Raw genomic sequence first — 13,814 nt, 5'->3', positions numbered from 1 at the left:
ATTTCGAAGAAAATAATATTTATAAATCATGATCAATTTTATTGTTATTAAACTCTCGTTATTTCAAAGGTACAACATCAGTTTTTGTTGCGGGCATCGCAAGTCCTAAGGACGACACTGTGCACAATAGTTGCAGGAGTATTCAAATAATTAATACTTCTTTTGGTTATAACTTTTGTGTACTTTTGATGTCTATAATGCTGGGGAAAAATATTGAACGCATAGAAATTGAAAATTGAATACCAATTATGATAATAATCTTACGATAAACATTTTATTTGAAAATTTTCCAAAAAGTAAAAATTCAGTAGCGCTTTCCTGCGATGTTTTTCAGTGGATTTGTTAATTATATGTTTATCTTGATGTAATGATAAGCCTGATATTTATTTAACATCTGCGATAGTACTATGTAGTGTACGAAATAAAAACTAATCCATTATTATTTTATATTTTTTTTATAATTCGTCAAGATTTTTAAACCTTCATTGTATGATCTTTATAGTTTTGAAAAAAATGCATTGTTGAATTTAAAAAAAAAATTTTTGTTGTACATTGAATTTGTCAGTATGGTAAACAATTACGTTTAATAATACAAACAAATAGTTGTAATTACTAAAAAAAAATGATTAATATTGAAAATAATAAATTATTTGTATTCAAAAAGTCTTTAATTTTAAAAGATTGGTTTATGGATTTCAAATTATTCATTCGTATTGTCATTAAATTGTTAAAAATATCTTATTTCTTTCAAAACTAATAGATATAAAGTCATGAATTATTTTTTCGTCGTAAATCAATGACTATGTATATCTTTATTTACCCGGAAACTCCTCGTTTCGGTTCGAATAATATAATCAATTGACCTCTGTCTATCTTTGAAAGCATTGTCTGGTAATCATTAAGAAACACGTGTATTCGTTGTTACCAGTTCCAAGCATTTTATCAATTACATTGTTCTAATCGTTTTTTTCTGTACAGATAACAATTCTCTGTTTCAATTACGTAAAAATATGAAGACACATGTGTCTGTTTCAATTTGACAAATACTTGACGAAATAAAATTTTATAACTATAGTTTATTTGTGTAAACGAAAATAAGTATAAATTATGAATATCACTACAACATATTTCACTTGAATCAAAATAGCTGATATCGATGTTAAAAATGTTTGTATATGTTATCACACGATTATAATTACGATTGTAAAACATTTTATTTATAAAAAATTCATTTAATTAATTATAATGAGTTTTTTCCCTGGATTAATTTTGATAAATGAAAATTTTTACTAGCAATTAGTAACAAAATTTTAAAAACTTCTACTGCTCTACTAACATCTTTCTGTGCGTAACATTTTTTTTTCTTTCCCTTTAGTATTCTGAAAAATTTATGTAATTCTGTAATGTAATATATAATTAAAAGTATATTAACAAATTTTAGGTTATGCTGATATTATAACGAATTTTAAGAATAAGCACAAATATATTTTTTATTAATTGTTATTATCGTGAATGTATAAAAAATAAAACATGTACTTTAATAAAATAAATATTAACAATTTAATGAATTCACTAAGACTGATTCTTTTAACAATTCGTATGAAAAACACAATAATCGTTAACTCGTGGAAAAACACAGTACTTAATTTCAATATTTAAACAAAATTAGTAGGAAATAAGATTAAGTTAAACTCTTCATTATGGAATAACTCTAAAACAAGTCTATTATTTTACAACTAATAAGTATATGTAAATCTATTATATTTTGACTATCTGAAGCATTCTAAATGTGTAGAAATGTTATTATTAAAAAAATTCCCACTCAGTTATTAATTATCCGGATTCGTTTCAACAAGAGGATCTGTTACAAGAGTAACCAAGAGAAAGTGTGAGTGTGTGAATCAGTGTGCAGAAGTTTAAGAAAAATAGTTATAACAAGTTAAAATTCAAAATTTTGTAATCAGAAAGATAAAAATAATGTACTTATTTATCAATAAATATCAAGTAATTCAGGCAGTAGCATAATTCATCTACTTTCTGATAGAAAGTTATAAAAAACTTGAAGTGTGGACAGCTGTAGTAGTACAACTGACCTTATCAATGTATTTTATCACTGCGCTTCTTCAATTTGCGGTCTATTTATAAAATTAATCACTGAAAAACTTGCCAGGTAAATTGCTGCTTGATTGTCGTTAAAGGACTCTACAAAAAAAAACTACTTATAGTCAATGAATTTGCATATGTATCGAGTAATATTGTTTCAATATGCATTAATGATCAAATGTTTGCATATACGTGCTTATTGCATTTGCAGTTTGTACTGAAGTAAATACAAACGACGAATATAATATTTTAATATACCTTGACCTTACGCATGTATTTTTTAACGCTTTACTATTACGAAAATTCTTAGAATTTCTATAGTTACTGATAATAAATTTTTACATTATCTCACACTATTTTCTTCATAACATTGAACTTCAGTTTCTGAATGTTTCAGAATTTTTTTACGAAATTAAATAGGCAAAGTAGATCAAAAACAGGAATTTCGTTTTTCCCTTTTACTACCCCCACGGATAAGATAGGGGGTTGAAACTTGGTATGAGATGTTTTTTTGGATATGCTACCGACTGACGTATTGGGTGCTTTATTTGTCTCAAGGGCACATTTGACTACCTTATTCAGTTAGACTTTTTAGGAATTTAAGAATCTGGATATTTAAGAATTATAAATGCTTACTTTTGAACTTTTTTAGAGAAGTCTCACACATTCCACAACACTATTTATATGACAAAAATAAATCCTCATCAATCGAAAAATTATTCATTAAATCACCAAATTTAGTTCATAGTAAAAAATAAGTTAAATGTTACTTTTAATTTTTTACTATTTCAAACAATAATAACGGACAAGAATAGAAAAGAAGATGTATAACGAAAACATGAAAATCGTTGAAAGTCTGAGAAAGTCAAGTTTGAATGCCAGATTCAACTTTCAATGAGTCAAAACTGTGGCTGGATATTTACAGAAATCAGTGCATTTGCTTTGTCATGACAGCTTGCAAGTTCACTGAATTTGCCCACGTATAAAGAACAGATGCCAAATTATTTTTGAATGCGTATACTATATTTGTATACCTACTTCTTTAAATAAATTTATTTCAAATAACCTTGTGACATGTTGCATGCTGATTTACCGGTAAATTTTGATTTAAGTTTTTTGAACTCTCAGATTCCGAAAAAGAATGATCAACGTGTGTGAAGAAAATCTATCGTAATAGTTTTTTTTTTCCAAAGATTTCATATTTATTATTTCAAATAGAAGTATATATCTTTTTATTCGTCCTTCGATGCATTTTTTATTTTTTTACGAAGAAGTATTAAAATACTAGAATTAAAAAATTGATTAATTTATAAAATGTAGTAACTTTAGTTTCTCAGCATCGTGTGACGTTTACATATGTATATACTTAAACCGCAGAAATCGAATGTTAAAATATCTTTTGAATTAATAGATTTTTAACCCAAGTACCTGTAAGTTATTTTGTAGAGAATTAAAAAATATATTGGTTTGTTTAAAAAAAACTAGAAATAACCTTGAAGTTTTCGAGATATATTCGTCAAGAGTGGCGTTTGGAAATTCGAAAATTTAGAGGGTTTGAAATAGGAATATTTCGTAGTTAGATAATTTGAGAATATCGAAAAATAAATATACTGAATGAAGAAGATATTGAAATTTAAAATAAAAGTTACTTTTTCACACAAAATAATCGGTTTTTGATTTTTTTTGTCTATGACGCACTTTACAGAAAAATCTGAACAAAATTTGAGAATAATAATTGTGCTAAGATGTAATTTGAAAGTAATATCCCATCTTCAATAAAAAATTATTTTGTTTTTCGGTTTTGCATGTTTCACAAGTACAGTCTGTAATATAAAAATCTAGAAAATTGTAGTATGCGTTACTGAATCCTAATGTTTTAGAATATTTGTACATGATTAAATAGGAAAAATAAGGCAAAAATTGGTATTTTGAATTTCCTATCTATCTCCGCAATTGAAATACGAAGTTGAAATTTGATGTGAGATATATTTTTGGATATGCTATTGATATATCGTAAGCTTTATTTGGCTCAAGGACACATTTTAACATTTTATACACTTTGTGAGTAGATTGTTCAGATCGGTATCTTAGTGTCCTCATATTTCTATCCTACCTCACGCTTCTACCTTCTGTACACTAAGTGTTAATAAACTTTGCATATTCATATTCATAGGCATACAATATGTATATCCTTGATGTCTGTGTTCCTATTCTGTCTTCCTATTTTTATGCTCAGTATGGAATGCATTAACTACATTAGACTAAAGGGTTACTTATAAAATAACAGTGGACCAATTGCACAAGTGTGGCAACAATTGAACGTAATTGAAGTGAGTCATAGTACTCGTCCAATCTGACCTGATCCCTGAACTCAGAAAAGAAGGTCAACGATACTTCATTCAATTATGTAGTGTATGTCAAGCTAATTGTAATGTAATTCAGCTGATTTCGTTCAACGTCTTCTGTATGATGGCTATTCATCGCACAAGAATATTTGTCGTTTAACGTGCATGAAAGTTCGAAAAAGAAATGAAATGTATGATACATAATTTCGCCATCTATAGGAAGCATAAATTAACCTTTAAGTACCATGAAATTAGATCTTGTAAAACAGATATTTTTTAATTAGATAATGGTACATGTTATTCCAGAGACCATTTATGATAGACAAAGAACAATAATACTTAGACGTTAAAAACAAATGTAAAATATGTTGTGTACAGTGAGATTTCTATTTCCGCGGATTCAATATTTGCGATTAAACAGGTTGAAATTTGAACTATTAGAAATATCAATGTCTATAGATTTGACACTCTGAAAATTAAAAAATTTGGGAATGGAGGATTTGAAAATGAAATAATTTGTGAACTTGAAAATGTAGAAATATAGAAATTCGGATTTTGTGAAATTTAGAAATACGGTCATTTGAGAAGTTGAGAATTTGTAAATTTGAAAATTTATAAGTTTAGAGGTTCAAAACTAAGGAATTTGGAAATTTTTAAATTTGAATGCTTGAAAATTGAGAAATTTATAAATTCAAACATTTTGAGAATTCGTGAATTGTTCATTTTATTTATTTCGCTGGATAATAATAAAGTGTATATACAAACCTATAGGAAATAATTTTATTCACATGAATAAAAACAAAACTTTTATATCTTTTGACTTTCAATATTTTTTGTTTTTGTTTATGAGCGAAGCAAATGTTCTATTCCTTGCATTAATAGACAATTACTTCATTCAGTGTGACAATTATCTTCGAATATGGAACGGGTGTAACATTGTGGGGCTTATTGGAAAGGGTATATTATAAATATAAATTTTCATGAAAACTATTACAATAATAAATTTATATGTTCTATATGTATATTCTTTTTATCTTTGAGCTCCTTAATTCTGATTATACTTATTACAAAGCTAATATGTTATTATTATCATATTGTTAAATAAATATATTTGAATTTTAGTATGAAAATTCTTGCAAAATTATATTCCAAAACTAATGCTTTCAATTTCGGTATAACCTAATTTTACTTGTCTTTAAGAATGATATGTGTTTCCAGGTACCATGATCCCCAAGTCTGGGGGCGACTACGCATACATTAGCGACGCTTTTGGACCCCTACCAGCGTTTTTGTACCTGTGGGTCGCATTGTTCATCCTTGTTCCAACAGGAAATGCAATCACAGCTCTAACATTCGCCCAATACATTCTTCAACCAGTTTGGCCAGGCTGCGTACCGCCCTATGCAGCAGTTAGGCTACTTGCAGCTGTTATCACATGTAAGAAGAATATTGACTAATTTTCAAGTTATTTTCTGATAATGAGTTTTCAAGAAAACTTCGTTTTATGTTGAGCAAGAAATTTCATGGAATGCAACTTAGCATCATAGTAAATCGATTGACTGAAATCAATCACTCAATTTACCGACTATGTTGAGTCGAAGATGTTCCCACATCTATAAAGTCTTGTTTTAGTCTCATATTTCTTTTTAAAGAAATAATTGCAGAAATTGGTGTAGCTTCGCGTAAAATATTGTTAGCACTTTTATATATTTATTTATTTACGGGGTAAGTTTTTTTATACAAAAGGAAATTTTATGTAGGGGAGAAGATTTAACGTGTTTTTCAGTTGTTGTACCGTGCTCTTCGCGATTATTCTTGAAATGCTGACTGAATTTATTCAGCAATAGGTTGTTGATAGGTTTTAAAATAATTTGGTTGAATGTTGAATCGTTTTGATATTTTTGCATTTTGGTATATGTGAAGTAAACAATTTTTCGGTGATGGATTGGTGGTTGTACCAATGGCAATGAAAGTTGTAGAGGGAGGAAATAGACGATAGAGGGAGGAAGACTGGACTAATGGTTTGGATGTTCAGGTAGTTTGAAAAAAAATTATAATTTTTAAGGACAAGTTTACAGCATGGCAATTAATTACCGTTAATACGATTTGAAAAATATGGTGCCCTAAAACAGTTTGTTTTTTTTATACCATAAACGGTTTAGGTTATACCTATACAATACTGCGACGCTACAACAGTTCCACAGTCATTTAGAGTAAATAAAACATAAATTAAAGTTTAATTAAAAAAATAGAAAATGATGATTAATATATAAAACTTACATGTCGCATATCAACACGAAAATATAACATAATTAAGAATTAAAAAAGATCAGGAAACGAATGTTTTAAGGATGTTATGGAATTTTTAAATAAGTCAATCTTATTATGAACTGAGTCATTATAATTTCCGATACGATTTATGCAACTGAATTTCTACGCAAATTGAGAGTGTATTTAAAGAGAAAAGCTGAATTAATATCGGACAAGATATTGAATGAAATGATATGGGATAGTCCCTGCGCATGGCAGCAAACCTTCAAAATGTATACTGTACGCGTTCAATCTCATTGAATAGCGATAGACCATGAACTGTATAACATAAATAATACTATTACTCGTCTAACTAAATCTTAACGATACGATGCTTGGCTAAATTGAGAGCTATATATTTAAATTTAGATAATTTATTAGATTTACGCCAATCATGAAGTCTGTTAAAGTCATATCCAATTTGATGATCACATTGCGGACTACTAATATTTTTAATGCTATATTACATTTTGAGATCATCAACAAATATTAAGAACGTGGAAAAAAGAAAAATCCGTGGTAAATCATGAATAAATAAAATGAAAAGTACAAGTTGTAGGTCAGTACTTTAGGAACGTTGATTAATTTCTTTCGACTACGAATCTTTAAAATTAATAATTTTTATTCTGTTACATAAAAAACTATTTTTGAATGATTTACAGTGACAAATGCTTTACACAAATATATATCGATTTGAAGATCTTTTTCGATATAGTAGAATAAATATTGATATATTTATCCATGAGATTAGCAATAGTCGAGTGACTGAACAAAACCGTGCCATTCGTCAATGTTAACATTTTGAAAAGCAAATAATTGTTAGGCTGTCAGTTCCTCTAGAATCTTCAGCGTATTACTTTGTATACATACAAATTGATCTATAATTCAAAATTGATGTACAGTCAACACATTTAAGGTTTATTTTAATTAGACAGAGTTTCTAAAAACAACCATGGATAAAGACTTACTAAATTATATCAACTGTAAGATTCTAAATTTGCCAAAATTACATGATTTTAAGAAAATTGGTAGAATATCATAGCACTCCGATTATAGTTATGTTTTAGATAATTTATGCTTCAGAAAATATCACCGTTATTAGTGAATAGCGTGGTAATATTTATATTGGGAGTGGAATCATGAATATAAGTATTATTATCGGAGACTGTATAAACAGACTCAAAGGCTTCGGTGAATGCGTTAGTAATAGATAAGTTATCTTTTAATATATTATCATTCTGCTTGATGCTGAGGGAAAGCGATTTAGATTCATTTAATAAATTAGTAATATTCCATAAAACATTTCGATTTAATATTAGAAAAGTATGTATAAGTATAATTCATAGGAATTAGTAACTTTATAATATCTAAGAACTTTTTAAGTTTCACTAAGAAAATAAATTTGCTGAACAATGCAGAAGGGTAAGTACGATGTTAACTGGTGGGAACAAAGTGATGAACGATATATGTAATCAGGCAGGTGATATAAAAAGTCAACGGATTCATTAATAGATAAAGCTACTATGATAGTATTCTAATCTATAGAGACAAGATACTTAATTATAGTAAAGTAGATATATCGCAGTAATTTGCAAACTTAAAACACTTTTTAACGGTGGAAGAGGAAATAGGAACACATGAAAAAGATGAAGGGAGTAAAACATCCTTGTCAATAAAATTTGCCTTTTATATTGGGTTTATAAGTATACAGCATGGATACTTATTGTGCAGAAATTCACGCCTATGTAATTTCAAGCACGACAACATTTCTAAAAGAAGATGGAAATATAACTCATTCTAAAACTTCGGCTCAGTGACTCTCAACCTTACTGTGCTGACTCGCGCACGTTTATTCGAAAGGAATTAACCTTAGGAATAATGTTTGGATGACTTTATTATCGATTCTTTTTATGTCCGACACGATTGACTTACAAGGGACATCACCAAGGTGTCACACGCGGATTTTAATGAAATTGACATATGTTGTAGCTTTTTAAAAATCATTTGACACGTATTTTTTTATATCTGCGGACATCTATGTTGAGGGGGTGAAAATAGCCCTCAAAGTTCGGGGTTGAAAACACATTTTCTTTAATATCTCGGAAACTAGAGGGTGTAGGAAGGTGAATTTTTTTTAAATTGTGTAGATTTTAGTCAGGAACTTAGTTAGTGACAAATATTTCGGGAGAAATTATTTATTTAAACAATATATTAAAAAATTGGACTTTTTTTTCAGTTTTTCACCCTAAATGCAGTTCGATTTTTTTGCAGCTTTGTATACTAAAGATATGGATCAAAATAGGGGATACGTGTTTTTGGAATTTTTTGTTTATTGTAATTTAGCAATAATTACTACATATACAATTTTCTCTTACTGTCTACGAATAAATATTGCCACGCGAAAGAAATTAATCTAGTTGTTTCTAATAGTACTATTTATTGAGTACTCGCCGCTAGCCACGGACAAAGTAGTTATTCAAGAACAACGCAAGCCGCGTAAATTATCACTTCGCAATTCGCTTCTTAACGCTATATCGGAATTTTGGAACTAAACCGCGTTCGGGCGTCCGTGGTTATTTTATATCGTCGTCCGCGGAAGGTTCTAGACCTCCACGGACTATGTCGCAGGCCGGCGGAGCCAATCAGCGCTCGCCTCCACGGATTCCGAATTTTTAGAAATTGTCGTTTGCTGTCTTCGAAGCTAACGGCCGATCAGCTGTTTATTTGGGGTCTCTCTCTCACTCCCACGGTCTGTCTCTTGTACCGAGACCCCGAACCGTGAGAGTGAGTCAGACCCCGCAAAAACTAGCTCGTTTTTGCTCTCGGTAGCTGTCGGACTCTCTGACAAAACGGCCACTGTTTTTCGTCTAACGGTTATTCTAATATCTTTAAATGAATAATTCGATTGCGAACACTTACCTTTTACGAAGAAATGAATTGAGATTTGTTTTCGAAGAGGGTGAGCCCTTTTTATACGATAATTTGTTACGTCTTTAACAATTGGATAATATCAGATGTTTATTGTTCCATCGGTAGCCAGGGAAGGTCCAGCGGGCAGGTATAAGTCCGCCGCGGTACCAGTCGTCGTAATACGGAACATAGGTTTCTATGGCCAATGAAACTTTTAGCCGGAGGTATACGTTTATTTATTTGACTTTTAATAATGAATTTCTTCATTGAATTTGATTATTGTGCACACTATATAGCATAATCTCCAGAAGCAAGCATTCAACTTTAGCTTTATCAATTTGTATTACATTGTCTTTTGTGAGTAAACTTGTATCTAAATTCAATAAAACTAAAGGATTAGAAACTTTTCGAACAAAATTTTTTTAACTTCGAAACCTATCAACGTCAAATAGTTGAACAAACGGTAGGGTATTTTTTGGTATTTTTAACATTTCCTGTTTCTTACACTGTTTTTGACCTAGGATCGACATAACTTGTTCTCGGTATATCTTTTCCATGAATCAAGAAGCAAAACAGTATTTTCTGGTTCACACGGAACAAAAATATATTGGCAGGTTCTTAAGGAAAAGCTTGTTCTATTTCCTCTTAATTCGCAAAAATTGGCAAGATTTAGACATACGTCCAGTCATTAAATATAATCTCTTACTGCATTTATATATCTGTATATGCCCATTCTTTATACATATGAATTGCATCTATTATGTTTTGATCCAGTTCAACTTTGTTTCGATTTATGTATGCTTCCTGCTTATTAGAGTTAAATATTTTCATTAAAATGTTAATAACATTAATGGGATTAACATTCACACTTATAAAAAATAAATTTTACAAATGTTCAAAAAGGAAAACAATAATGCAATTGCCATATACTCATTTATACACACTTTCCTGCAACAGTATATTTTGAAATAATTTACTTACCCTTGTTCGGATTACGACGACCAATACAAATTTCTGAAATTTCCCACTTCCACTTTAGCAACGTATAAAAAACCAAGAAAGAACAGCAACGCACTGCTCAAATCTCCAGCTCTTTTCAGAGATACCGAATCATCTAAACGAGGAACATTTCCGTCCAAATTATTAAAAGTCAAATAAATAAACTTGTACGTTCGGCTAAAAGTTTCATTGCCGATAGAAATCTATGTTCTGTATAGCGACGATTGGTACCGCGATGGATTTATACCTGCCCGCTGGACCTTTCGTGGCTACCGATGGAACAATAAACATTTGATATTGTCTAATTGTTAAAAACGTGACAAATTATCGTATAAAAAGGGCTCACCTTCTTCGAAAACAAATCTCAAATCATTTCTCCGTAAAAAGTAGGAGAAAATTGTATATATAATAATTATTGCTAAACAAAATAAACAAAAAATTTCAAAAACACGTATCCCCTATTTTGATGCATATTTTTCGAATATAAATCTACAAAAATGTCGAACTGCATTTAGGGTGAAAAACTGAAAAAAAAGTCCAATTTTTTAATATATTGTTTAAATAAATAATTTCTCCCGAAATATTTGTCACTAACTAAGTTCCTGACTAAAAACTACACAATTTAAAAAAAATTCACCTTCCTACACCCTCTAGTTTCCGAGATATTAAAGAAAATGTGTTTTCAACCCCCAATTTTGAGAGCTATTTTCACCCCCTCAACATGGATGTCCGCAGATATAAAAAAATACGTGTCAAATGATTTTTAAAAAGCTACAACATATGTCAATTTCATTAAAATCCGCGTGTGACACCTTGGTGATGTCCCTTGTTAGTGAGAATTGTTAGTTCGAATCGAACGACTGTTTTCTGAATTCTGACGATGCGTTTCGTCTTCGCTTCCTTGAAACGTCGGAAGTGCAAGGAGGCATGCTGATTGGTTCTCATTAGAAACGTTGATTTTCCAATCAACATGCCCCTTGACTTGGGCCCACCCTCTCTTGCGCCCTGAGCGCGCCTTTTTTGGAAGAGGGTGGGAAGGTCGGCAACGCCGGGGTTTTTCCCTCCAGGTGACATACACGTTGTCCTAAAAATTACCGCTAGGACGGAACCGAGGCCCATCCTCGGTAACCCTTCGGGAGAAACCCCGTTTATGACGGAGTAGTTATTGAAGACTAAATGAAACTTAAAAATTCTAAAGGCATTGTTCGAAAAAATGTAAAACTAAATTGCCGTCGATGGCTAAAAATCTGTCTTTCAAAAATAATTGTTAGACACGGACCCATCATAAACTACCTACGAAATCCTCGCGTATTGTGTTCCGTCGCACGTTCGGGACACTTACTTATACAGGATGTCCGCGCCAAAGTGTTACACCGTGATATCTCATGAACTATTGATGTCACGAAAAAGTGCTTATAAGGAAACTGAAGGGTAAAAGAGGCCCTATGTTTGGCAGAAGCAAAATTTTTTTATTGTTATTAATATAAAAGATATGATGGTGAAGTTTCGTTTTTTAAGTGGAACTATATATTTTTTTCCGATCAGGCGATAGTGCTTTTCAAGACGAATTCATCAAGGCTTTATGTACTTACCCGATTTTCAGTAGTTTTCGAGATATAACGGTTACAAGTTTAGTGATTTTCAGCAGTGACGTCTCGGTTTGACGAGTAAGTCATAAAAACGGTCTTATTGTTACGGTAAGTGCCGCAAGTTTGACTCTGCCCAAACAGATAGGCGGGGTCTATGGTCGAAATGGCAGATCCGAAGAGTAAGAAATGTGAAAAGTATTGTCCATTACGGTCTAAGTTTTCCGTATCGAAGATGATATTAATTGTAATTTGGAAGGTTGGGACATTTATTTAAATGTTTCAGTAGAAGGTAGGTAGATGATCCAACTTTTGTCCGAAATGTATTTTTCACCGATGTATGCATATTTTCTATAAACTGACAAATATGCCACCAAAATGTAAGAATGTGGTCGTCTGAAAATCCACATTGGAAAAGAGAAGTAAACAACCAATTTAAAACAAGCGTCATGGTGTGGTGTGGAATTTTCAACAGAAAAATTATTTCCTATTTTGGAGGAAATGAGTCTCCAGGATAGGAAGAACATGTGGTATCAGCAGGACGGAGCTCCTCCACATTACGCGAAAGAAACCAGGGAGTGGCTGCGTAAAGTATTCAACGACAATTATTAATATCATCTTCGATACGGAAAACATAGAGCGTAATGAACAATATTTTTCACATTTCTCACTTTTCGGACCTGCCATTTTGACCATAGACCCCGCCTATCTGTTTCGGCAGGCAGAGTCAAACCTGCGGCACTTACTGTAACAATAAGACCGTTTTTATGACTTACTCGTCAAACCGAGACGTCACTGCTGAAAATCACTAAATTTGTAACCGTTATATCTCGAAAACTACTGAAAATCGGGTAAGTACATAAAGCCTTGATGAATTCGTCTTGAAAAGCACTATCGCCTGATCGGAAAAAAAATATATAGTTCCATTTAAAAAACGAAACTTCACCATCATATCTTTTACATTAATAACAATAATGTAGACATAATGTTAGATTTTTAGGTTCTTTTATAATATTGAAGGTTTGACATAGCAGTAATAAAAGGCCAAGGAATCGTTACTTGTCCGTTTTAACATTTGGTAGACACATTGAGCCCAGGGTTGGCGTAGTTGTATTTCTTTTTTTCGGTACATGTAATTTGAAAAAGTCGAGGCGATCCTTGGGTTTATTACTGCTACGGTAATTTGTGAATCGAGGGACGGATGGGTCACCGGACGACGATTTTGGGCCGGATGACCGCTGCAGGGGAAAGTGGGATTTTCCAATTTGGTAGGACGTCACACTTTCCCCACCCCGTATTTTCTCCCTTCTCGGAGTACCGGGAAGTTGATAAAATGGCATGTAAGAGAGGATGCGAAAGAGTGCATTGAAAATTGTCATTTGAAACATTAAACCTCCTCCGTATCCAGTTTTAAAATAGTTGTCGGCCTTTCATTGATTTTTCCGTTCTTTAACCCGAAATAGTCTACAATAAAAAAATTTTGCTTTTGCCAAAACATAGGATCTCTTTTACCCTTCAGTTTCTGTATGTATAAGCACTTTTTCGTGACATCAATAGTTCA

The 13,814-nt window shown here is 31.3% G+C and overlaps 1 protein-coding gene across 4 annotated transcripts in view; it reads left to right on the top strand.

Moving 5' to 3' along the window:
- mnd (L-type amino acid transporter minidiscs) overlaps positions 1–13,814 on the top strand; it is a 109,341-nt gene that overhangs the window by 12,044 nt on the left and 83,483 nt on the right. For 3 of the 4 annotated variants that reach the window (XR_013038933.1, XM_076534173.1, XM_076534168.1), the window contains one exon: positions 5,667–5,885. The exons of the other annotated variant lie outside the window; for it this stretch is intronic. Coding sequence is in view for 2 of the 3 variants with exons in the window: in XM_076534173.1 (XP_076390288.1) it covers positions 5,667–5,885 (219 nt within the window). In the remaining variant the exon portion in view is untranslated. The remainder of the gene's footprint in view (positions 1–5,666; positions 5,886–13,814) is intronic. 4 annotated transcript variants of the gene reach the window in all.

Source organism: Megachile rotundata, chromosome 1 (genome assembly GCF_050947335.1).
Source record: "Megachile rotundata isolate GNS110a chromosome 1, iyMegRotu1, whole genome shotgun sequence".
Classification (NCBI taxonomy): domain Eukaryota; kingdom Metazoa; phylum Arthropoda; class Insecta; order Hymenoptera; family Megachilidae; genus Megachile; species Megachile rotundata.
This window is presented reverse-complemented; position numbering and strand designations above follow the sequence as displayed.